At 40.7% G+C, this 26475-nt stretch overlaps 1 protein-coding gene across 2 annotated transcripts in view; it reads right to left on the reverse strand.

The window, feature by feature from the left end:
- Positions 1 to 243: 243 nt before the first annotated feature.
- Positions 244 to 26475, reverse strand: part of KIT (KIT proto-oncogene, receptor tyrosine kinase) — a 60452-nt gene continuing 34220 nt past the window's right edge. Inside the window, exons 6-21 of one of the 2 annotated variants that reach the window (XM_037382976.1) lie at positions 25501 to 25690; positions 24663 to 24778; positions 19305 to 19419; positions 17827 to 18020; positions 16599 to 16705; positions 16362 to 16488; positions 16001 to 16105; positions 15807 to 15917; positions 13991 to 14141; positions 12139 to 12227; positions 11661 to 11788; positions 8338 to 8460; positions 4710 to 4821; positions 4516 to 4615; positions 3779 to 3880; positions 244 to 2619 (exon numbers count right to left, since the gene is read on the reverse strand). In XM_037382976.1, the coding sequence (XP_037238873.1) occupies positions 2490 to 2619; positions 3779 to 3880; positions 4516 to 4615; positions 4710 to 4821; positions 8338 to 8460; positions 11661 to 11788; positions 12139 to 12227; positions 13991 to 14141; positions 15807 to 15917; positions 16001 to 16105; positions 16362 to 16488; positions 16599 to 16705; positions 17827 to 18020; positions 19305 to 19419; positions 24663 to 24778; positions 25501 to 25690 (2000 nt within the window). In that variant the 3' untranslated portion in view covers positions 244 to 2489. Of the gene's footprint in view, positions 2620 to 3773; positions 3881 to 4515; positions 4616 to 4709; positions 4822 to 8337; positions 8461 to 11660; positions 11789 to 12138; positions 12228 to 13990; positions 14142 to 15806; positions 15918 to 16000; positions 16106 to 16361; positions 16489 to 16598; positions 16706 to 17826; positions 18021 to 19304; positions 19420 to 24662; positions 24779 to 25500; positions 25691 to 26475 lie in introns of both variants that reach the window. The other variant, XM_037382966.1, reaches the window with a different exon arrangement.

Consider the following 26475-nt stretch of genomic DNA (forward strand, 5'->3'; position numbering starts at 1 on the left):
TATCACTGAGATATTTTTGTTCAGTTTTAAATACTATTCAATTTCACATCAAGAGTCTACAGGATCAATCTTCTAGTTGCAATTTTTTCCAGAACAAAGCTGCATCCAAGTTTCCAAATACTTGTCCCATATCTTCACAGGTAAAGAACTTTCAGAACAAATAAACATGAAGGTTTTCTGGCACACGTTTGCAAAAATGTTTCAGAATGCCAAACTTGACCTCTGTGTGGCTGTACACTGAGATTTTGCTTCAACCCAAGAATTTATTAAGACTTGCATGAAAATATTCCATCTTAACATAGTACACATCAGTAGCATTTGAATACATATTTACAGATTTATTTGAACTTTTCTGAACTGCAATTCTACAACCAAGCAACATATCCTTAAGTGTTTCATAAACTTTCAAACACTTACATATTTATACATATAGTTTTTGCATATATATATATAAAAAAATATTTTTGAGACTCAAGGACTGAGAATAGTCAAAAGGACATTATTGCTACATTTCCATATTTACAAAAACAATGCATAAACCCATTCAAAACATCAAGCCATTGCAAAATAAGTTTCAAAAATCCCCCAAATTATAAAAATATAAAATTTCAAGAAAGAAAAACCCCAACCTCTTTCAGCTAAGTGTCCATAAAGTACCGAGACATCTATAATTATAACAACCAGTTTGTCTACAGTTGCTCTGAAAGCCAACAAGTTACAAAAGAGCTTTTATAGCATTAAACTGAAAATGCTCAACAACAACTATGCATTACGAGTGCCTCCAAACAACTGGCTAACTTTGGAAAGGTGCAACAGCCTAAGTAAGTTCAGTGCAAATGGCTAATTTTTGACTTAACTCTGAAAGACAGATTCCTGCAACAATAAACCAAATGCACAGTCATAGAAGGAGCATGGTACTCAACATAACCCAAAATATACCACTAGTGTGTGTATTTACAATTGCCTTGCATTTGGGCAGTTAGTTACACATTTAAATTGCATGTAAACTCAACCAAAATCCTGGTAAAGTATAACTTACAGAGTGCTTAAGTGCATTTTAAATAAATAGGTACTCAGCTAGTACTCTGCTTCTGACAAATGCTTCTCCAATGCCTTTACTAATTTCTAGGGGACAGAAACAAAGGAAGAAAAGAACCAGCAGTGTTTCCAATGGGAAGAAACGGGGTTAGAAGATACTTGAGCACAACCCTGGGCTCAATAGATACTGACACCCCCCCCCCCCCCGCCCAAAGCCTCACGTCTGTCAAACAAGACTGAAGGGATTCTTTCTTTTATCCCATTTACAAATTCAGCGCTTCCCAGTTAAGATTATCTTCGTTATGATCTCTGGACTACTATAGAAAAACAAAACAACTTGAGGTGGGGGAAAACAGCTCTTTCCAGTTAGCACTAACCAAGCCTGCCTATGGAAGAGATTCACCTGAGCAGGACAAGATAAAGAAGGGGCCCCCCAAGAGAGAAATTTTTGCCTCTGCTCTTGCTTAGATAAGATGACTCGTTAAACAGCCTTTCCTCCAGACACACAGTTTGCTGGAAGCAGCCCTCCTCCCCTGTTTTGACCAACTTGGCAGGGCCCACCTATCTTTGGTGAACACTTTTGGACACAACTATTAGCAAAACAAGCATCAAAGCCCTTGGCCTCCCAAGGCAGGAGGGCACAGGAGCAGTTCAGGCTCCATGGTAGGGTGAGACCCAACGATGGGAAGCTCCATCCCTGGTAGGGAACAGGCCAGTGGGCAGTAGTACATATATCCATGGAAACCTCATGACTGGTCTGCAAGGCTGACAGCACAGCTGGGAAATAAAGATGAAGATCCACGCTCTTCTCCCCTCCTCTGCTTCAAACCCCAGAGCTCCCCAGAGGGTTTGCTGCTGTGCAGACCAACTTTGAAAGGGTCTCAGTCCCTTCACCTCTCTAGCCCACGTACATACAGCACCCTTGCTGGCCTCCAACCTACAGTATCTGCCTGGGAAAGCTTTTCTCAGGCTTGGCTGGATGTGGAAAGGTGTTTGCAAAGCCGTTAGCTTCATACATGTTTATTTCTTAAATTCAGCAAAACAAGATTAAGTAGGAAATGACTGTATGCCTTCCAGGCACAGATCCAGAGAAGGATCACTGAAGATTTGGTTTCATCCGCAGTCATCTCATTCCACACCCCAGCTCAGGATTTCTTTTGTTGTTGTTTGTTTGTTTTTTTTTCCTTCAGATCTGGCTCTCTACTGCAAATACACACAATATAGCAAAATATATACAGCTTCAGTTAACATTGCAATGATGCCTGTAACCGTGCTCAGCAGATTAAGTTTATGTGTAACAGTGTGTGGTAAAGGACAGTATTACGACAATGTTTTAACTACACAGTGGTAGTAGTAAGTAAAAGTAAGAGAAATTATTGAAGTTGTCCCTCTCACCCCCTGCACAATACAAACAGCTAATACATCTGGGCTCCTCTTCTTCCAGATGCCACTCAAACATCTTCGCGTACCAGGAGAGGCTGAGTAGATGAAGTACTGCTACCCACCGAGTTAATCCTCACAGAGTGATCTGGAGCATTCCCTTGACTGGAAGGTGGAGTTGAGAAGTTCGCATAAACCTGCAGAAGCCGAAGACCAGTGTCAGTACTCTGCAGACTGCTCCCTTCATGCATACTTGGAGAGCTCTCCTTTCCTAGCCTTTTCCCACTGTGAACTACCTACTGACATGGAAGGGTTCCAGCCCAGGTGTTTCTTTGCAAATCTGAAGAGAGTTTCCAAAGGTCTTGGGCTTAAGCTGCCCATTTAAAGAATCAAGAACCTCAATCTCAGTTATTAACAACAGCACAGCTTCCAACTGCACGCCAAATTTCAACTGAGCTTGAAAAAAATGCAGCTCAGGTTACTACTGAACTCCCCCAGAAATCTCACTAATACTTCCTTCGCATTCTTGCTTTTGTTTTAGTAATGCCTGCACCTGCCAAAAATATGCTACAGGATGCAATCGAACACCAGCAGCTTTCAGTTTCCTCTTTTCTCAAATTGTCAGGAAGCCATGTACTCTGTGCCCAAACAAGGCATCCAGAAGGTAAAAAGGAAGCTTTATTTTTAAACTAGGTTTTAAACTTACTTTTTTAAACCCCAGTAACACAATGTTATTGCAAGAGAAAATCCAAGTTTCAGATGTGTCTCCAAATTTTTCTTTGGACTGTTTTGTTCAGTGACCCTCTCAGAAAAAGCATTTACTAAGGAATAGTTGAAAAAGCAGTGAATACAGTTTGTCACAACATATCTCCAAGGTTATATAAATAGAGCTAGGGCAAGCAAGTGAGAAGAGGTAGAAGAGCATCAAAAGCTCAAGCCCTTCACCCAGAAAGCTTTTCTAATAAAAGTGAAATACACTTCACTTCTGAGGTGTTTTCCAGATTAACAATTTTTTCATAGTTTAAGATAAGATGTATTTATGCAGTACCATTGCATTTTTTAACATCAAAACTGTTGTGCCAGGTCTATCTTGCATGAGAAGCATCAACCATACAAAGTCTTCTCCAGGTGGTATGTTTTGGGTATGGGCTTAGATGGCTACTATCTAATAGCACAACTAAGCAGAAGCAAGTAGCCCAGACATCATTCCTACCACCCAACCTGACAGTGCAAAGCTACATAAGTAATACTGGGAAAATAATGAAGTGCCCAGGGTTTTTGCTCCTCACAGCTCTAGTCTAATGTTTTGCTTCAAACTGCTTCTGACTCCAAAAAACTGATGATCCGTAACTTACCCGGGGGGGCACTATCCGAAAGCTGCTGCTCTATCAGCTGTACAATTTGTTTAAATGTGGGCCTCTGTAAAGGATCAGCATCCCAGCAACTCTTCATTATGTCATACCTGCAAACATACTGAAATTAAGTACTGCTCGGGAAGAAACCCTTAGAGCTCCTCCATCATCATCTGAAAGAAAAGTGACCCAGCCCCACAGTTTACTTCTTTAAGCGATCTTTAAGAATAGAAACAGTGCTGCTAACACTTGTGCTTGTGAAAACAAAGGACTCAATACTAATGAAAGTCTCTGGACAGTTTTCTTCGATAGCTTGCTAAGTGCTAATCCATTTACAAAACAGTGAATCGGGGATGGCTCATAAAGAAGATCAGTAGTGAGTCCTCTTGCTGCGGGGAAGTACAGTACAAATGCAGATGCTGAACAATCTGGTGATACATCTCATTGACTGCTTTATCTAAATTAAAAATGTTTAATTATGTCCTGTGACCTGTCAATAATTTATTGACACAGAGCAGATACCATGATAAAGTGATCAGATGGTACAAGGCATGAGTGTATTTCATTGCTTGCAACAACACATGCATGTATTCTGCTCGTTAGAGTACATGAATTATTTAAAATGTGAAAAGAACTTAAAAATAAAACAATGGGGCAGTGCAATGAGCCTTAATGCAAGAATAGAAGCTTCCCTTCCTTTGCATCATTGCTGACGTTTGGTAATTAATGCTGGTTGCTTGCTTACATTTCAGGGGGTGCACATGCAGGGCTGAACATCCTGTATCCCTCCTTGATCATTTTGTAGAACTTGGAGTCCACCGGCATCCCTGGATATGGGCTGCTTCCTGTTGAGAGAGCACATGAACATGATTTCTACATCTGCGGTAAAACCAAGATGAAACAGAAATCCCCTGAAGTACTGATTTTGAAGGAGTTTACCTAAAGAAAAGAGCTCCCAAAGCAATATCCCGTAAGACCAGACATCACTCTCAAAGGTGTAGACACAATTGAAAATACTTTCAGGTGCCATCCACTTCACAGGAAGACGAGCCTTTCCAGGGAAAAAATTAAAGACAGTGGTCATAAAGCATACAAAATTTACAAGATAAAATTCACTTTTTCTACTTATGTGCTTTAAAAACTCATTAAATCAAGAAAGAGAAGTATGCAACTAAAACAGAAATTTCAGCATTTTAGGGTCTCCAAGTGCTGCATGGTTACTGATCCATCTTTGTGTGGCTCTACCAAACTCGTGTGGTTTCTTGCACTGATTTTCTGTATACTGGTGAGATTCCTTCTGTCTTGTTTATAAGGGACGACAGGAAGTCAGAGCAAAGTAATATATACAACCATGGCATGGTTCCTTACGCAAGGATACAAATCTACTCCCATGGACTGGCTACCATAGGCAGACAAATGAGATTCACACAGTCAAGATGTTTCAAGTCTTCAATCAGCAGTTAAGACACCTGCTTTCACTCCTCAGTGTATCAGAAAAGAAATGAAAGTTCACAAGAAGTAAATATATATCAACATATATTTGGGGGGCGGGGGGGGGGGGTGGGGGGTAGGGAATGTTGATCTGCTGGAGGGCAGGAGGGCTCTGCAGAGGGATCAGGACAGGCTGGACCGATGGGCCAAGGCCAGTGTATGAGGTTCAACAAGGCTCAGTGCTGGGTCCTGCACTTGGGTCACAACAACCCCACGCAATGCTACAGGTTTGGGGAAAAGTGGCTGGAAAGCTGCCTGGAGGGAAAGGACCTGGGGGTGCTGGCTGACAGCCAGCTGAACATGAGCCAGCAGTGTGCCCAGAGGGCCAAGAAAGCCAAGAGCACCCTGGCTCAGCATTGGTGAGGCCGCACCTTGAGCACTGTGTTTGGTTTTGGGCCCCTCACTTCAAGAGGGATGTTAAAGGTGCTGGAGCGTGTCCAGAGATGGGCAACAAAGCTGGGGAATGGTCTGGAGCACAAGTCTTACGAGGAGCAGCTGAGGGAAGTGGGGGTGTTTAGCCTGGAGAAGAGGAGGCTGAGGGGAGACGTTATTGGTCTCCTCAGCTCCCTGAAAGGAGGTTGTACCGAGGTGGGGGTCAGTCCCTTCTCCCAGGTACCAACAGAACAAGAAGAAACAGCCTCAAGTTGCACCAGGGGTGATTTAGATTGGATAGTAGGGGAAAATTTCTTCATGAAAGGGTTGTCAAGCACTGGGACAGGCTGCTCAAGGAAGTGGTTGAGTCACCATCCCTGAAGGTGTGTAAAAGACATGTAGACGTGGTGCTTTGGGACATGGTTTAGTGATAGACTTGGCAGTGTTAGGTTATTGGTTGGACTAGATCTTAAAGGTCTTTTCAAACAAACAATCCTATGATTCTATGATTTTTCATAAGTTTGTGTGGGGACAGACATCCCTTGGGAATGCTGACTGGAGCAGAGGAAAGGACACCAAAAGCATTTGGATTTGCTTTCACCTTCCCCTCCCTGCTTTGCTCTTTCCTTGTCTTGCTGTAGGAGCCAGCCAGGCTTCTCTCCTAAGCGGCATTTGTCCCGCTGTGGGAGCAACCAGACCTCTTCCTTTTAAATGGTCTTGTGACGATGTGTCCAAAGATATATTTCAACCATACTACAGAGAAGAGCCTTGATGTCTTATAAGGAAAGGAGACCCTAACAGAAAAGGAGGTAAATGGAAAAGAGGTGGAGGAAAGGCAGTGTTTGCCACTGGTGGGCTCACCAGAGAGGCAACCCAAGTTGTTTATTTCCTGAACAACACAGCGAACACCCTTCCTGGCCAAGCCCCATCTGCTGTCAGCAGCACTGCCTCCCAGCAGTGTCCACGGCTAGAAATGCCCCAGCGCTCCTGATCTGCTTTAAGATCAGGCCAGATGCAACTAGATGCCTCCTGCAGCTACTGCTGCTTCTCTCCCCAGGCAGATGCAGCCTATCGTCCTCTAACCCCTTCAGGCTACGTGAAATCCTATTCTCGGGCAACTCAGGAAACCTGAAGGGCAACCTCGACAAGAAAACTTGATTACTTACTGCCCACTTCCCTCTCAAGCTGGTGGTCTACACTTCCCACTCCCAGGAGCCTTGATTGATCAAACAGCTCCTGACCTGACCCTGAGCCCAAGAGCAGCCGCCTACTACTAAATTCCACTTAATATTTTGCCACAACAGCCATTCCCGAATCACTTCAGTGCTCTGACTGTTCCCTATCTTCAACTTCTAGGCACCCAGTGGCTGGTACCAACATTGTTTTTGAGGACAATCAATAAGCCTGTCTCTCCCATAGCCTAAAACAGGTATGTTGTAGGTACCTGGGACATCAGGGACTGCAGCGTGACAGCAGAGAGCTAAGATACGTGAGGTGCCATGACCTGACTGAGGTTAACTGAGCATGGCAAGCCACTTCAGTGAGAGATGCCCAGCTGTGGGATTTTCTCTCTTCATCAGCTTGCCCAATGCTAGGATAGGCAAGCTTCAGTTTGCGTGTTGCCAAGTCCCTAACTAATGACCAGCCCCCAGCTGTGAAGCACTCAGCTGGGCTGGGCAAGAGGGCTGTCTTATTGAACATAGATCTTCTCTCCTTTGAAAAATGGTGCAAGTGAAAGCACGTGTACTCTGAAGGCAGTGGCTGGCTGCAATTATCTGCTACAGACTTAAAACACTAATCCATGCAGTGCAAATCAGTTTGAGATGCAAAATACCTATATGTCGTAGCACTCTTCTCCAGCTTAAACACAGACAAGTTTGATTTGTAGTAGGGCTCCTTTTTACTGCAGTAGCACTTTAAAGGGGACTTTGAGTGCTGCCAAGGGAATCTGCATCACTTCAAAGTGTCGTTGTACCCCTCCAGAGGTCTAGTAGGTACTAGTGTGATTGGTACTCTTCTACATGGGAGGTTTTAAACTTTTCTCATCAAAATACACTGTCTTGTTCCAACCCTGTTACAGGCTTTGAATTATAGCTGCAAATTAAAGCTGTATTTGTTACACTTATGAGGTTAAAATCTGTATATGGAATCAGAGAAACCCAAGGCTATTTTGCCTTGCACTATGCCTTAATCAGTAAATTCACACTTTGGAATCCAGTTTCCACTGAGTGATGCTTTACAATAAAGAACAGGATGCAACCCCCTGATTATTGAGATATTTTAAAAATAAACTATTTCAGTAATGCACAAATAGCAATGCCCAGAGGAAAAGTTTCAAAATAATTATATTTAGGATTGGGCTTACCAGAATATTCCAATGGCAAAACTTGCAATTACCCACAGAGCTGTAACTCTTGGTATGTTCAGATATAATGGGAAGACTGAGCATCACATTGATGTAGCAAAAACATCTCCTCCCCTACAACATACATTCAGATACCAGCAAGTTTTTTCCAATATAACACCATGTACATACCAAGCGTTTTGTCAGTAGACACATCTACATAAGGAATTGCCCCTCCTAACTAGCACAGATATATACTAGAATTGAGAAATCTAGATTTCTGTCTAATTAAGACTTTTCTTCACACATCAACAGGAATTCCCCTAACTTAACACAGTATGAAGTATCATATATACTTACGTTTCCTTTGACCACATAATTTGAATCGTTCCTTATATCTCTTGCCAGGCCAAAGTCACAGATTTTTGTTATTCGACCATGAGTTAGAAGAATATTTCTTGCAGCCAGATCCCTATGAATGCACTAAATAACAAACAGACAAATAAACAAAGCTATTTCATGACATCCTTAACAGGTTGTTGCTTGGTTACATGTTTACTTAGCTGTATAACTTACTGCATTATGCATTTTAGGGCAAGTGGGAAGTCATAATGAAGCCATGGGCTAATAAGCTTACTCTGATAATTAAACATTCTGGTGTAGCTTCTTTACTATCATGACATTGATCCACATGGTTAAGGTTGTTTATGCATTTATTCTTTAAAAGACCACTTGCAGTCGCTTTGATTTTTCTAGTGTTTCACATTTGCAGCTAAAGTTTAATGTGCTTTTTCTCTGACTTCTTACCAAAAAAATCACTGGCTTGTTTCCTAACACAGGACAAATAAGGGGAAAATGTGGTTTGTTTCTAAAATAATTCCAGTCTTCTATTAAATAACTGTTGTAATTGAGGGAAAAGTACTGAAAAACTGAAAATAGGGAAAATTATGATAACCACTTCAAAGCACACAAGTATGGAAACTGAATCCCATTTCAGAAATACTCCTCTGGAAGACCTGAATCATTAAGAACCTAGAGAGCTCTGTAAGCAGACCTAAGTATTTGAAAATACTGGAAATTTGTACATGCCTGTATCTTTCAATGAACAGTCATGAGTTCAGTGACCTAGGCAGCTTATATTCCAGTTTTTACTTTAGAAGTCTGCACATATTTGTAACTGCAGCTCCGAAAGTGTGCCCAAGTTTCCCAGCAGTTGTTTCTTTGTATGTAACTGTGGAGGCCATGAAAGTTTGTTAGAGAACAGAGGTGATTCTCTAACAAAATGATCTCTTTTTCCATCTGGAAAGTGTTAAGCTCCTGCTTTACTGGTGGTATATAGTACACACAGGCCACAGCTGTCTAAAGTAGCTGAAGATGGTTCAATTTTTTTTTTCCTCGAAATACAAACTTTAGGAATTCCCTACAAAAAAATAATGTAAAATATCAAGAGTTATGCAAATCAAATTCAGAAAATAACTGTGGGCTACATAAGCAACTTAACCTCTGTCCTTTTTGCATGTTTAGACAAGGAATTATTTTAATGACAATTACTGTCCCAGGGGACTCTCCTTTGCCTCCCAGTTCAACATATTCTGCACTTTGCGTATGTAAAGCTGAGAGCATAATTGCTCTAAAGCAGTAAAGGAATGGCCAAGCATCCAGCATGTCTTTGCCTTCTTCCTCCAAAATCAGTGCAGTTTGCATTGAATAAAGACTTGCCCATGGAAGGAAGCCCTGTCTTGTGATTAAGGCACCATGTGCTTAATAAGGGAATTATCCCCCCAGGACGGGCTCCTATCCTGACTCCAGCACAGAGGCACTTTTATGCCTCTGAGCCTTGACATACCAGCAAGTTGCAGAAGAGCAGCTGGGTACTCTGTGCTGCTGGTCTGTGTGGACCCTCATTCCCAAGGGTGTGAGGCAATCTGATCAGCCCACACTACTCTGCATTTCCTAGCTGGAGCTAAGAGCATGTATGTACACAACAACCAAAGAGGACCAAGCACAGTAAGGTGTTAGAGCAGTGCAATTTTTTTCTGTAATAAAGCCGTTAATTCTGCACTGCCGAAGTGATACTACGTATTACTTCCTAACCTCACTATGAGGTGGTATTGCATTCATCATTGCCTTTGCTACTCAATGCCACAGTGTCTGTCTGTATCAATGGAAAGACTATAAAGAAAACTGTTACCAGGAATGATGTATAGTGAATCCTGGGACTATTCTATAGGATAAGAAGAAGAAATAAAGAATATGTGTGCTAAGGACTGGATGTCCTGAATAGTGAAAGATGCAGGAGCCTGGTGAAAACCACTAAAATCTGTAATACAAGGCTGTCAGGCCTGCTTTGGAGCTGTTGATAGATGAAAAATAAACTAGACTGTTTGGAAGGAGGAACAGCAAGGGAAGAACAAGTATAAAAGCAAGTTTTAATGTGGACATCCTTTGGAGCAGAATTAGAGCTGCATTTCCCACTAAAACAGGATCCCAGGATTACCTTATTTTTCTTAAACTGTTTAATTTTAGTTTTGCACTTTATCCAAGGTGCACCGGTACTATCCTGTGTCTATAATAGTTACATTTGCATTTTAAATGGCATTTTTCCAATAAAATGTAAGAATAACCATAGGAAGGAAGATCATAACTATGCTGTACTTAAGACTTGTGTTCTTTATAATCCCTTTCTGTTATGTAATACCTCTCCTATGAAACCCAAAGAAATGTCTATTATGCTCAGAGTAGCCAGTGAAGATTCTTTGTGGGTCTCTAGGCTGACTCTATCTTTCCAGAAAATCAAAAACCAAGACATACCCTGTGCATTAAGCCACACTACAAAAAAAAAAAAGGCACACAATGTGATAGCTCCCGTTTAAAGGCAGTATTCTGCATGAGAGAAGTAGCAAGTGCAGCATGGTTTAAAACATGCAAAGAGATAACTTTGCAGCTGTCTTCATACTGTTCTTTAGTTTGTAAACTCTTCATCAGTGTCACAGAGAATAAACCTTAAACTCTTGAGATTTAACTGTTTTTGAAGGTATCCACACATTGGGTTTCCAGTTCTTTCCTGAATACCATTTAATTTCCATATACCAAAGAGTCAAGAAGTAGTTTCTCAGGTTTCCTGTGGGTTTCACTGCCTCCAAAGCCATCAGGAGTTCTCATGAAAAATTACCTGTGTGCTCCAGGAAACACAGGTCAGGCTGAAGATCAAACCCATAAGAGGCACCACCCAAGCTAGGCAGGGTTCAGCAGCACCAGCTGTCTCCCAACACATGACACTATTAATCAGTGGAGCTTCAGGGTGCAGCAAACCTACTTCGCTGGAATTCCTCTCCTCTGTCTCTTCTCTTGACATTTATGAGACTAGTTTCTGTTCTTTTGGAAGGCCACTGACTCTACTAGCCTGAATTGCGGATATGCAATAGCGCCGCTTCACATTGACTACTGTGCACCCTATATTCTGTTCTATGGGATATAAACCACCACTTTTGGCCAATGAGCACAGTACAGAACTCCAACATTAACAAAAGCTTCAGGTACAAGAAAGAGCACATCAGTTTGCAGCGCTTGTTGAAAAGAACAGAGAAATAGCCAGCATTTAAACAGTAAAATACTGAAAATGATGCTAAAGGAAAACTGAAATCTACTTGATTCTGTCCAGCTCTGAAAAATTCTTAACTTACATTTTTGGAGGCAAGGAAGCTCATGCCCTTTGCCACCTGGTAAGAAAAGCTTAGTAGATCTTCAACATCTAGAGCAAGTTCATCATCTTCTGACATGGAAAGGGCAACATCCTGATCAGTATAAGATCCTACGCAATGTAAACAACAACAGCTTTTGAGTGGAGCAAGAGTAATCATTTAGAAACAGAGTTGTCTTAATGTTAAACCGAAACAGTGATCTGAGTAAGTACCAGACTAGAGTCATCTAAATAGCCCATCACAAAAAAGCAAAAAATAATCCTGACACTCCATTTAAGTGTGGAGAAATCCAAGACACTGTAATTTAGCATGTTGTTCTTTCTCAAGCCTTCTCATATCAATTAATGACTTTTAACTGTCCACGTCCATGAGAGAAAAGTATGATAAAACTGAAAAAATCCACGAAGTTGCTCTCTCTGCACTCCCACCAGCAAACAGAATTCCTTGTCACTGTACTCACCAGGCTTCACTGGTCGTTTTTTATCAGCTTTTGGTGGGACTGCATATGACACTCCCGGTTTCATGTCCATATACTCATTGGCAACATCACTGCAGAGGCAGCAGATGAAATGAAACATAGTTTAGTGAAAAAGGTCTCAAAAAAAGCCAAGGTTACACCCACCTTCTGAACATGCTTTACAAATTATCAGCAGATTGGAAACTCAAAAGTGTGTAAAAAAATATGAGGAAAGGCCTGTACAGAAAGAGAAAGATTGTCAGTACAGCTAACGATACACCTCAAAGTCTGGAGTCTGGCTCATGTGGCAAACAAAACCTTTCACATGTATATTGTTTATACAGACTTCACTCTCTATAATTTAACATCCAGATGTTTCACAGGATCTGCTAGTGCTTCCTTCTTCTGTTTAGGGCAACTTCAACCAGAATATTTCAGCAACTCAAGTAGCAATTGAAATGCAGAAGACAAATGGTAAGAAACGTTACATTCAGAGAATCCCAAGTTCCATAGGGGATTTGTTTGTATTTGGAAGAATCAGCTGAGGTTTGGGACAGCCATCTGGTACATTTTTTAAGTTTTCTTACTGCTATATAGAATTCAAACGTACAGATTTTCATACTATATGGTTTATAAATACACAGTTAGGCACCTTTAGAAATGATGGATGTACTTTGGCATTTTTCACTTCATTGCCATTAGAATTCATATACACAGCTCTTCCTTAGCCTGAACTATGTTTAGTTTATGAACAATAAATGCTGCCACAGAGCTAACATGGCAAGGAGTAATGAGATCACCAATAGCTTTAGTCATCACCAAACCCACATCTGACGCATTTAGCAGCTGCAGCTTTACAGTATATACTAACACAAGAATATGGTAAATACTCTGCTGTGAATACCTCTATTTACTAAATGTGCTCAGACAGTGAGATTCCTTCACTGAGAAGAGGGCACACCTCCAACGTCAAATCACAGCCTTGTGTTCATCACCTCAGTGCTCCCAGCCTCCCTGGGGCATCACCAGTTATCCATATATTACCACAGCACAAACAGCTTCACCAGTGCTATGTCCCAGAGAGACAAAGGACATTACCACCTCCTAAGGGTCTGTCTGGTCCTTTTGTGCCTGCCAACATAGAGTAATGGGCCCACCGGGGCAATAAACAGACTAAAAATAAAAATGGACAGGTATTGTAACAGCCCCTAGGTTTTGGTAAGTTATACTTTGCAGAGAGAAGGAGTGAGCAGGAAATCTGCTTGGAAATGTACTCGGAAAGTACACTGGTGGGCTGGTACCTAAAGGAGAGTGGTTAAAAATATACAGATGAAAAAAGTTAAAGTACAAGAGCAATCTCAGAATCGTGACACGGGGTCATATCACAAAATCCAGCGAGCTAACGGTGGGAGTTTGCCTCATACTGTAAGGCTCTGGTTTGATTTTCTAAGAACTCATTTCTGAAAGCAGGAACTTAGGAAAGCTCAACAGTACTAACCCCCTGACATTGGGGGAATTGTCATTCAAGCTGCTAAATCAGCACTGCCAATGTTTAACAGGAACGATAAACACAAATACTCAGGAAGACTGAAGCCAAGGAGTTGCATGAACTAACTAAAGGAAATTTGATAAAAAGAGTAAAACAGAGACCATATACAATAAATTGTGCTCTGTTCAATAAACCACCCACTGTACAAATCATCTCTTTAATTAAATTGTTTCCTTGCACAGCAAAGAATTTTCAAAACCTGCTGCCTGAAAGGTTTCTCCACATCTCTTACCCCTAATAAACTTCGATATCTCCTCCTTCCCAATCTTCTAAAAACGTAAGTACATTACAGCAGGTCATACTTACGCTGCAGGCTCTGCCTGATGCAAAAGGTTCTCATAAACTGCTGTTTCTGCATGTTCTTCATGTTTTGGACAAATAAAGGAATCACGTTTCCGTCTTAGAAAATTTAAAAGATCACCATAGCAGCAATATTCTGTAATGACCAGAGTGGGACCTGTAGATGTACGTGAAGTTTAGAAAGCAGGTGAGTATTGTTTTTAAAGCAGAAAACTACACAGAGATAGCATTCAGCCAAGCACACAGGCTGGTCTATTAAAAAAATCACACTGCTTACCACTGTTTAGACTTGAAAAGTTATAGAAAAGTAACCCAGCATCTTCCCTTTCACAGAACAGCAACTATGGTCCAGCTAAAGCAGCGTTGCTCCCAATTAATTTCCCGGTCCCCTCAATAGCATTGCATTGTACAAAAATTAAACAAATAAGTCTTTTTCTCTTTTGCCATGTGATAATGTTTCTGGCCAGACACATCTGTTTGATTTTGCTCACTTCCTGAGGAAGTTAATTTGTTCCAAACGTTAGAGTAATTCAAGCTTCCAACATTAATCCTTTTGATTCACTTCTGTTTACAGTAGAGCTTCACACTCCTTCAGTAATGTTTTGGAAATGATGTAGTGTGTTATATTCTGCAGTATAATAGGAAAAATCATTCAAACAGAACAGCCCGCTCCGACAGAAAACTACATTGCACAAGGTCTTAGAATATTAAAATGAAATCGGAAAGGAGAATCAAGTCATCTCCAGCACGGAGGTTTATATATCAAATATATGTTTTCTGAGTGAATGACTCCAGCTATGGCCCTTGAATATGTAATTGCACTGTGTGTTATTTCATCTGTAAGGTTATTCATTACCACCATTTCTAACCTCACTAGTTTATTTCCATTTTTCTGCAGTTAAAAATTACAGCTTTTGTAATAGCAAAAGTTGTGTTTGTGGTGGGATTTTCTTACAGATGCCACATTTTTTCAGCTGAGACAGACATGCACTCAGGCCAGTAAGTCTGCTTTGTTGACTGCTTAAACAAAACTGTTTCATTTTATTTTTAAATCATTTAATGTGAAAGTAAGAAATGGTTTGCCTCTGTCTAAAACTATGAGTTTTTACAGCTCCTTTTCTTTGACAAATGAGGCAAAAACTGGAAGAGCAAATATTTGTGTAAGAAGCAACACCATTTTTCACATTAAAATGAACATAAATTAAAAATACAGGACTGTATCACTCATAATTGACAATTCAGCTGTTTTGTAACTCTTAACTATGTACGAAATCAAACTTAGAAATACTAAAATGTGAAACATTTGGGTTGTGCAATAGTTTATTTGGAAAATTCTTTTTCTCAACTTTCTGCTGCTTAGAACGTGTAACTTCAGTGGTGCCTAAACAGACACATTTACAGTTTAAACAGAAGGTTGGAAGACTATACAAGACAGGCCTGTTGACTTCCACCTTGGATACCAACAAGGAACCAGTTCACTTATCTTTTCTCATTCATGAGAAACAGCGTGGTGGAGGAAAAAACTTATGGCATGTATTTTGTCATCTCTCATGAAGCAAGGGCACAATGGCTCACATGAAAGAGAACAACAGCAACCTTCCTGTTCAGCTGCAGATAGAGTGGTCTCATTACTTGCTTTTAGGGTGAGCCTAAAATCTAAATTCAGTAATTCCCAGGTGATAGTGACAATGATCTGCAACCTGCCTACACAAGTAACGTATTTAAGATTTCTACACTTAGCAGCACAGCACTCTTCTTAAGGTTCCTCCTTCTAGCAATAAAAAAGGAACAGAAATAATCAATAATCTGTTGATAACCCCACCTCCAATAGTGCAAGCTCCAAGCAGATTCACGATATTAATGTGGTTTCCAAGGTAACTCAGCACTTTAAGCTCTGACATCAAGGCTTCTCTTTCCGTTAAATGGGCACTCGCTGCAAGGCAAAGCACAAAGTTCAATATGTAACACACCAACCAGAAGTGAGAAAAAATTGTTCAGTATATTACAGCAACTTACTTTTCAACATCTTTACTGCTACTGTCATTGCAGCATCAGATTTAAATAGACCATAAGCAGTGGCTTCAACAACTTTTCCAAAAGCTCCAGCACCAAGGGTTTTACCTAATAAAGCAAACCAAAATACTCTGTAATGACTTGGAGCACTTCTTCCTGAAGGGTTCAACATTTTGTTTTATGATATCAAGGAAGCTATTGCAGATATGCCTGCTTGCTTTTTGTCCCAAGGTAAGTATGAACAATTATCACTGTTTGCATTATTAAAGTCTTTTTGACAAAACCCTCCTGTGTTTGACCAAAGTCTCATATGAGACCTAGAGGTTTCATCTTGTAGATGAAGTTAAATAAATCTAAAACTAACCAAAACTCAACCGGTTTCTAGGAAATTCCCATTTGTGATCATAAGGAAGTTGTGTTGGGTCTATGTAAACATAGTTGTTTCCATTTATTTCTTCAACAACTTTCCACTGAACTTCGTATTTGGGTTTCTGGAAAAAAAAAAAAAAAAGAAAAGAAAAGAGAACAGCTGTCACTACTGAAGGCTCCACAGGCAGTTCACACACTTTCCTAACTCAGGCAGAAGGGCTTCTGATTTTACCTGTAAGTATATGTACACCACGATCATGACTATGATGCACATCAGTCCTGCAGCAGCTCCAAACGCAATTAGTAAAGGGGTGAAAAGGGTATGGGTACGGATTTGTTCTGGAAAGAAGCAGAGAAAATTCTGCTTAAATACTGAACAAGAAAAACTATCTTAAAAAGATGCAGGTGAAAACTTTTCCTTGGTCCTTCCTTGTGAAAAACAGTTTGGGGTTTTGACTTTCCCAGATGTGCTCCAAGTATTAGAATGGTTTTCCTGAACAAGCTGTGGGGGACAGAGCTGGCACAGAAGCCATCCACTTTGTTGCCTTGGGAGTCTCAGCTTCAGCAGTTCAGGAGGCATGACACCGAGATCAATTAATGCAAGGGGTTTGCATGATCTCAGTTAGGTTAAAGAACCTTTGTTCTGAAGTCCTAATTTCTTCTATTTTTCCCCCCCAAGGTTGATCTCTACAGCACAGTCTTTACAAGTAGAGGTTGTGCCGAGTAGCAAAGGAATACCACTCCAATAAAACCCATCTGCCCCAAATCTGGCTTATTTGTTTATATCTGGGTGTAACAGAAAAAAGGAAGCAGCAGAACATTTGATTTTGCAGAGAAGAGCACAGATTTACAAACACATTTCAAGCCATCTATGTTCTAGTGTTCCCCGCCCCCCCCCCCCCCCCAACCCACAAATACTTCTACAAAACTCATAAGCACTTTTGCAGTATGTTGTCGTTACTTTGTTTACAACAGGAGGGACTTTAGGCTCCAGGCAAGTTCAGGACCGCATTTTTCCTCAGACATTGTAAAAAAAAAAAAAAAAAAAAAAAAAAAAAAAAAAAAAAACCCACAAAACAAAAAAAATGCAGTATTTCCTTAAAAAAAAAAAGTGATGGCCTAAATAGTTAAAAAGGACAATGACAGGAAAAGAAAAGTGAGAGAGAGGGAAAGCCAGTGTAATACTGCAGGTGGTTTGTCCCTGTGCTGCACAGACAGAAGAAAACCAGCTACTTACTACGCTGCAGATCTGTAGCCGTAAAAAGACAACACCACAATATTCATTGAAAAATTAAAGCAATGCTTTGACAGGCAGAACACACAGCATAATACGTTATCATACACTCAACCCAACCACAGTACCATAAACTTTCTTATGGCAATGGTAAACCATTTAAAATCCTCTTAGAGAGAGCTGAACGGCACCCACGTTTTATGGTCTCACTCGCTCCAGCCATTACCTTTAATAGCAAAGTTGAAGAAAGCAGAGGTCCTGTCCCCATTGCTGGAGGCCTCGCAGCACACTGTGCCAGTGCTCCTGAACATACTGGCGTTAATGGTGCTTTCAACCAGGATTCGCTCAAATGACGGCACTGATGAATTTGTGTAACTGATTTTGACATCCATGGGGGATATTGTCGGTGAATCAAAACACCTGGGAGAAACAATACTGACAGTTACCTGCCAATGACTGCTACCTCTGCCAATGAATGCTCCTGGAATGGATGACAGGTCCTGCTGTTGAGGCAGATAGGCACTGCCAGACCACCAGATAACTGAACGACACTGCTCTACAACGGGGTTCAGCTGAAGATCTTATCCTCAAAACTTAGCCTACTCACAATGTCTCCTTGTCTTCTACATAGTGGGTGGAATGGATACGTACATTTACACCAAGCCTGACCCAGCTGGACACATGAGGTCTTTGTGTTTGCTTTTGGCTAGATACACCTACAGGTCTGTAAGTCCACTGCAGTTTTTGTACCATTCCACCTGCATCTCCAGCTTCAGATTTGAGCAACTGTGGTCTATTACCTCTCTGGAAAACTTTCCCAAGCATCATTTTATTACAGCACAAAAAAAAATAAAAATCCATGATGTACATACACCACCATCAAGATTACATGCAGCCAAAAACCAGGCCGTTCTGTTATCTCAGGATGCTGCCTCTCCTTCATATGTCAAATATTTACTACATGAGCACACAGTTAAGATTAAAAAAGGTACTATTTTAAAAAAATGAGGCAATAACAATTATTTTAGGCATAAAACAAATTATATAGACTCATGACTTGCTAGTATGAGATTTACAACCATGGTGGAAGTCAAACAAAACCTTAAAACATGCTTCACAAATGCTCACTTCACAGTGAAACACGCAGTCTTTTTAGAAATGTGGTAACTAAACATCAGGTTTTATTCATAATAACTCCAGCCTTGTTTACTTATCATATGCTTCATGTGAATAGAAATCTAATTACTTTATGTCTTGAAAAATTATATCACTAGGCAATAAAACAAAAGGTAACAGCCATATTCACAAGTGACTTTGCAATTGTCATTCTGTGAAACTGCATGCAGAATGTGTATCATTTGGGGCCAAACTAACAGGAACCTCAGCTAGCTTGCAGCAGAGAGAAAGTTTGCCTTTTACTTTTCCACAGCAGAAAATATTGCTTATTCCCCACTCAAAGACAGAATGCAAAGCAAAATAATGAATCATATCCCTGCCTTCTCTCAAACCACTGCAAATAATGCAATGCCAAAAATGATTAAAACAGTGATGCAACGTTTGAACATTTTTTAAAAATGTTCAAATTTTTTTTAACCATTAAAAAAAAAAAAACTGAGACTGTTACTGAGTCATTTTATGTTCTTAATTTAATTGGGTGTGTTGCATCTAGACTAACCTTTGGAGACCCTGGTTTACTTAACTCACCTCTGCTCAGTTCCTGGGCAAAAATACCAGTATATGGTAGGGGCTGGGAATCCAGCTGCTACACACTGGAGAACACCATTGCTAAGTATATCCAGAGTTAGAATCTCCGGTTTTGCTGCAATAAACAAAAATGAGTCACGTTAGGGGAACACAGAATTTGCATTGCTATTTGCTGCTCACCCCAGCAACCTGTGTGCATCATCGTCTGTGGAATTACTCAGCTGAACAGAGCTTTGCATGTTCAGGGGTGTCTGGGTCTGAATTGGTGCCCTGCAAGCACTGACCATCTTGTGAAAATACCAGTTCTTACACTGAATGCTTGGGCAGAATTTCAGAAGAATACCCTACCTCCACTGAGTATTCGGTTCCATGAAATATCCTAAACCAGCAAAGCCCAGAGCTTAAACAACCCAAAATGTGCACTTGAAACAACAGTGCAGTTCCTGTTCCTGCACAAGCACGACTTTACCTGCCTTCAAGGACGGTTCCTTCACAGTTATAAGCATACCGAATCTGTCAAACCACATCTCTCTTACATCTGTCATGTATTAAATACTACCACCGCAGCCAGAAAAGGAACTACAGTGCAAGGCAGCCAGTGCAGACCTCCTCCTTCCCACAGAGGACGTAGGTCCCTCCAAGATACTGCTACCGAAATGCCCAACTGCCTGACTCTCAGAAACACTGCACGTACAGGAAGCTAATATTCAGCTGAACGTACAAGCTTTCCAAACGATAATTCATGATGGCTCGGGTAGTTCAGAAAGCAATCCAGTCAGCCAACACCTTCTGCCACATCCTGCACCAGAGCTAGTCCTGCAGGCAGTTCAGGAGCTGCTGCTTCAAGTATGGCTGGTAACCGGCATGATGAGACTGACTTTACCGTTACTAGTCCAATGTCACAGGCTTCAACCAAGGATGCCACCAACACAGCAAGATGTTTTTCTTGGTGAAACTTGAATTAGAGGCCTTATTTCCCATAACTGCCTTAGCTTCCTTGCAAAACCATCCAAGAAGAAATTTATGGAAAAAACAGACTTATTGCAATGAGGCTGCTCACCTGACAGGTACAAGTTAAGACTTTATTATCAGTTAATACAACTTTACAGAATTGTAAGACGAACTTCTAATATTCTAGAAAGTAGTGAAGCTGTATAGACTACAGTGGGAAAAGGCAGATTTATTCAAATAAAATCCACATACAAAGACTGCACAGCATTAGCTTTTAATGAATAATCTACTTGCTGATTAAATTAGAGGCAATAAAGCACATGTATATTCTCAATCACATAGCATCTCCTCCTGACTCATGTTACAGGAACCGAATGTTCTTTCATTTCTAAATCAGCATGTTGTGTTTTATACAAGCCACCAAGAACCAAACATTGTAAGATGCTGAGATGGATTTTCAGCATTACCCATTCGGTGAGGAACTTTTTGAGAGAACACAGCACCTCACCCAGCCTCAGTGCTCATGGAATACACAGAACTCTATCAAAATGGTCGGACTGTGAAATTGTAATTAGCTAATCTACCACCTATATGCAATTTGTTTAGGTATATGCTATGTTTCAAGCAATGTTACAAAGCAACGCAACTCAAGAAATTAGATAAATGAAAAGTCAAATATAAGAGGAATGTGAACATTAAGCCCCAGAAAAAAATATTGTGTCAGTGTTGGGCAGTATCTACCATCTTCTGACTTTGAGTGAGGGAAACAAAAATGCCCACATCAGTCAGGCTTTTTCACTGTAAAAACTTAGTGCAATAAAAGCCTCTCTACACCAGTTCACATGGACTCATCCTGCAGCAGCAGAGGGAGACAAGAGGCGGTGCAGGGCTCGTGCCGCCAGCAGGGTGGTCCAGCCCCGGTGCCACGGGGAGCAGCTTACCTGAGAGCATCACTACCTGTGACTCGCCTGGTGAAGTGCTTTGCTGGTGAAGTGCTTTGATGTGGCCATCCGTGTGATCAGCCTCTCCCCACCATCACAGAGTGCTCCCAAGCCTCCCCGGCTCTGAGACTTGCGGCAGTGAGGAGCCCCCCACAGCCAGTACTGCAAGGGGACTGAGGCTACTGCTGCACCCTGGGCTGTGCCCTTTGCCAGCTTAGGTGCTCCAGGGGACACTGGGGCAAAGATGGACTGGCTTTCACAAAACAATGCCAAGCTATCACCAAACATCTTTTCAAAAGAGATTTTACTGTGTTAGACTTTATGACTTGCACTGCCTAATTACCCCTGGTATCAGACAGGCTCTTAATGACTAGACTTTGCTTACTGTTTTGGCTTTAACCCTTTACATATTACATTGCTCAGCATATATGCATATTGCCTTCCATAATCAGTCATTAGATGTCTTAAACTTCTGATTTCACTAAGACTATTAACTGTTTTTCACCTCTTATTAATGTTGATTCTGAATCTAAGATGACTGAAAAGAGGTCACTCCTATTTTAATTCGATGCTCTGTATAATATTGTTATACATTTAATTTCTTTCTATCATCGATTTCTTTTTCTTCATTGTTAATGAAGTAAGTGTCTAAGAAGTAACACTTAATAGGTATTGTCTGTCATCACACTCAAAGAGAGGGCTTTCCTCCTGGAGCTACATCTTCTGAACTTGAACAAATCTTTATATAATACCATGGTGACCCTTCATTTGTTCACCGTGTAGTCCAACGACAGGAAAACTGCTGAGCTTGGCTTCACGTGATCTATAATACTGTGACCAGTTTTCTCTCTGCAGAATGGGCCCCAACTGCACAGATAATATTTTGTTGACTATAATTAAGCCCAGTTATTATCTTGCACTAAATTCAGATACTAGTTGGAAGATTCTTCTACTAATTACTAGATGCACTGTACCTTGCCACTCTGGAGAGCTCTATGATTTCTTAACTGTAACTCAGCTCAGCACACTGCTTGTCAAGTTGTAATTTTCTTTTTGGCTCCTAATTTCAGAGCTCCTTCCTTACTTGCTTTATGCCACATTCACTATGAATTACTACATTTATTTTTTTTTAAGTAATTTAGTATTGTTTTAGATTAGCATATACAATTGCTAAATGTGTATTTCTGCACTGGATTTTTCAAGTCTTTCAGCAAATGCCTCAGCATCAATTTTTGTTTATGTGAAGACATCCTCCTGATGATGAATCCTGTTCTACCTGTTTGATTACTTTCTGCTGATTACTTGCCCAAGCCAGACATGTAAACATCACAGCTACATCCCAGCAATTTATGTGAATCCCTGCTGACAACAGTGCCAGGTCAAGACACACCATTAGATCAGGATCTGACCCACCCACACATGACTCACCTTTGGCAGTTTCTCTGCGATGTCAAATAACATGGCGTGTTGTCATGCAGTTTGTTTCATAACTAAATGATAAGCATTTTACCAGCTACTGAAAACAGCTTATTATTCTTAAAAACAAACCCCTAGAAGGATCAACCTATTTTACCTCCTCTTTTTGAAATCAATAAGTATTTGCAGGAGCTTTGTCAAAATGCCAAAAGAAACTTTACGAGTGTGTCAAATCCATCTGCTCCAACAACAGCTGCAGCCTGCCCAGGGCCACAGTGCATGGTAACGTGAGCTCTATGAGACTGGTTAAATGTCCTCATTGTATCCCAAGACTGACCTTACCACTTGCAAGACCAGTAGCTGAAGCAAGAGGGAATAACACTTGAATACTGCTGGTTGCATGGGCGAGCCTTTCAGAACTAAACTCTCTATGCTCATCTTGCCTTGGCCATCCTGCTTCACCATGCTCTTCCTAGTCTGGTTTCCTAGCCATCATCTACAGCAGTTTTCAGCTTTTATCAAGTAGCACATTCTTCAAAAGCGGCAACGTGGAGCTCTGCACCGAGACTGACGCTTGATGATGACAAAACTGTGTGTTTATTTTTTTTTTTAGTTCTTATGCCCAGACTGTTCCCAAGCGGCCTGCAGAGCCTGGGAGAACCATGAACAGCCCCTTGCTCCATCTGACATGATGCTGCAAGTCAAAAAATACCATCCAACCTCATATGAACTGACAGTTCCACAGGCAACCTGCAATTTCTCCCATTCCTTCCCAGAAATTAAATTCTGGCTTAACAATTTGCTCCACTAATCTGTAAAACAGTAGAATTGTCCCTCATGACTCTAAGCCGCACTCATCCATGGAGGCAAAGGACATCCGAGATTGCCGGTGCCCTCATCTCAGAAATCACAACCAGGAAACAGAAAAAGCACAGGAATACAAATGACAGCATTCACAGACGAAGGAAGAAATGCCATGTTCTGAAAGGAGCCCAAGTAGTATTTCCAGACCCAAACTATGGCATTGCTAATAGCAACACCACAAATGTTGACTTTCAGTGATAAATGAGAAAAATTCAGAAATTAGTATCTAGGATTTTGTGCATCTGTGGAAGTCTCAACTCTCCTCTGCATAAACCTACAACTGGAGGACACACTGCTGCTAAATCACAGCAGCAACACAGAACTGTACTTGCAGCATATTCACTCACTGTCTATACGGTTCCTCCTGCTAGGCTTGAAGGCATCGGTCAACCTCGCCTTAGTTTCTCCAGTTTGCCTGCAGTCCCCTCCTGGTTTAATTTTCCTTAAGCCTGGCCTTTAGCAGCTGCCAATATTTGTCTGCTGAGTGCATGAAATGCTCTAACAGGATGGCTCTGCTAAGAAAGACAGGGCTTCCTGAAGGTTTCATTGAATTCATTTTGAATTTTAGTTTTTGTCTTGCCTAAGAACACTGTTTGGAACTGAGACTGATGGTGGTCTTTAACAAGCATGTCCTGAAGATGACAGCACATACGTTTGTAAAGTTATGCAGATTTCTCTATAACAATGGTGATCTATATCATTATAAAGGAGTATTTAGATGCCAAAAGGCACAAGTGTATAATTCTCCTGACAAGATTTCAAACTCTGCATCCAACCCAAATGAATTAAAGACAATTAATAGCTTAACTTGGCTGCCAAAAATGCAAATTATAATCCCAGCATATCCTGCTCCACCTGAAATTATCAAAGCTTTATGGTACATGTTTGGTTTTGAGATTGTGTTTCCAGGTGATACAGTTTTTTTCCTATATAAACTATCTAGCTGCTTTCTGGTAACATCTAGCATAGTTTCACTAGAATGGAAGGTCATGCTGGATAGTAGGTGGATTTGTGTAAGTACTCTGCACTTTTATATCTTGACATTTAAATAGTTTTCCAGCATGTGCTTCGCTTCAGAAAGCCTCTCATATACTGAGCCACACTGTGACATCTTGTGCATACATTATTTTGTATAAAATACAATGACTGTGATAATGAAATATTTCAGACTGTTCACTTTACTTACTTTTCACATAGACATTAAATGTTACAGAAGAGCTGGCATCAGAATTGGACACAAAAAATGTGTAAATGCCTCCTTCTGTTCCTTTTAATCGGGTAAGGTGAAGATCACTTGTATAACTGTAAAGAAAAAAAATCAAGCATTACTGATGCTCGCAACTTGCGGTGAACAGGCAATTGCTACGTGGAAGCTAAACAGTGATTATTAACACACCGTCTTCTTCTGCAGACACTGACCACGCAAACATTCTTATCTTGCATTATGACTGCACTTGCACTACAGTGCCCAAAGGTTTTACCACTTCTAACACCCGGATGTGTGCCCGGGTGACAGTTCAGCACCAGGCTCAGACCCTACACACACACACACCACCACCTGCTCCTTTACTCCCCGAGGAGGGAACTCACACACAACCCAGGCTACATCTGCTAGGTGCTTTTGGATTTTTGGAGGACCAGGATTCAGGAGGGAACAGTGCACAGCAGAAATAAAAGCATAAGCTTTTATCCAGAGCATTGGGCTCTGCCGTGGTGGTAGAGGGAGTCACCACACACACAAACAACTTTAAATTCTTATTTTTGCTTATTGGGCAGGAATTGCATCTTGTAGGCGAGTCATGAGTATATGGCACACTGGTCCTCTCTGATGGTGTGGTTAGCTCAATGCTATTCCAAATCAAGGTCAGCAGACTGCACCAGTTACCGTGGTAAGCCATGCGTACTACAAGATCTTTTATAATCATAATTTTCTCACCATCTCCGTTTTCTTCTTTCCAGAGCAGACCCTATCTACTTCACTGTTCCAAAGTGAAACCGATAGCACTTACAGTCATTCGTATTACCTGTTATTGCCCACAGTCTTGAACTTGACATAATGGTCTGATGAATTCTGTAATGTTTCGTTCATGTACATCCAGACTTCTTCCTTTGGTTTTGGATATGCCTCATATTCAACTGTTAAATTTCCATTTTGTCCTGCATTTATATCTATTGTGGTATTCATTGTTGCAAACAAACGGACAAATCCTTTAGCTGATGGCCATAAGAGGAGAACAAAAACAATTTCAGGGCCGTTTAGAAGACTGCCAGTGCTCTAACCACACTTAGACTTCTTCAAGATCAGTGATCAAACATTCAGCTGTGAAACAGGAAACCTTACCTACAAAGAACTTGAACCCTCACCTGCCAAAACCAAGGCCACTAGCTACACACAGCAAAGTGGCACAGGACTTAAAGCAGCCTCGAGTGCCTTGAAAGAAATTCCATCTTCTGGTGATAAATACCCTCTATTTGTGTTTGGAAAAATGCAAGCACATGTTTCATTCTACTCAAGTATTTATATTTTTCCAAAAATCAGAGTTGCTAACTGTCTGGTATGAAAGAAACACTAAGAAAAAAGCAAAATAAATTCATCATTTATGACAATATACTAGAGTACTTAAGGTTTCTTTGTAAAGTGTAATTAAAACTGACATTACACATGAAGCTATTAAAAACTGTAATTAGACAAAAATGTGCTAAGTCCACAGCCCTGGATACCAATTGTTTTAAACTAAGGCATTTCTCTTCATCTGCTGCTGGGTCTTAATCTCTTATTTGGCAGATACCATTTATCATTGTGCAGTTCCGTTCCAAAATATCATGTGGAGCAGCATCCTTACTGCAGTGGTTTTAATTTCATTAATAAACTCATCAGCTTCAGGATTATTCATTTTGAAAAGATGAATTTTTCAGTCCTATTACACAAATTCATACGGGAATTATCAGTTTGACAGGCAGATTGCAATTACAAGGAAACACATTTACTGAGAGTGCCT

Source organism: Falco rusticolus, chromosome 1, assembly GCF_015220075.1.
Source record: "Falco rusticolus isolate bFalRus1 chromosome 1, bFalRus1.pri, whole genome shotgun sequence".
NCBI lineage: Eukaryota > Metazoa > Chordata > Aves > Falconiformes > Falconidae > Falco > Falco rusticolus.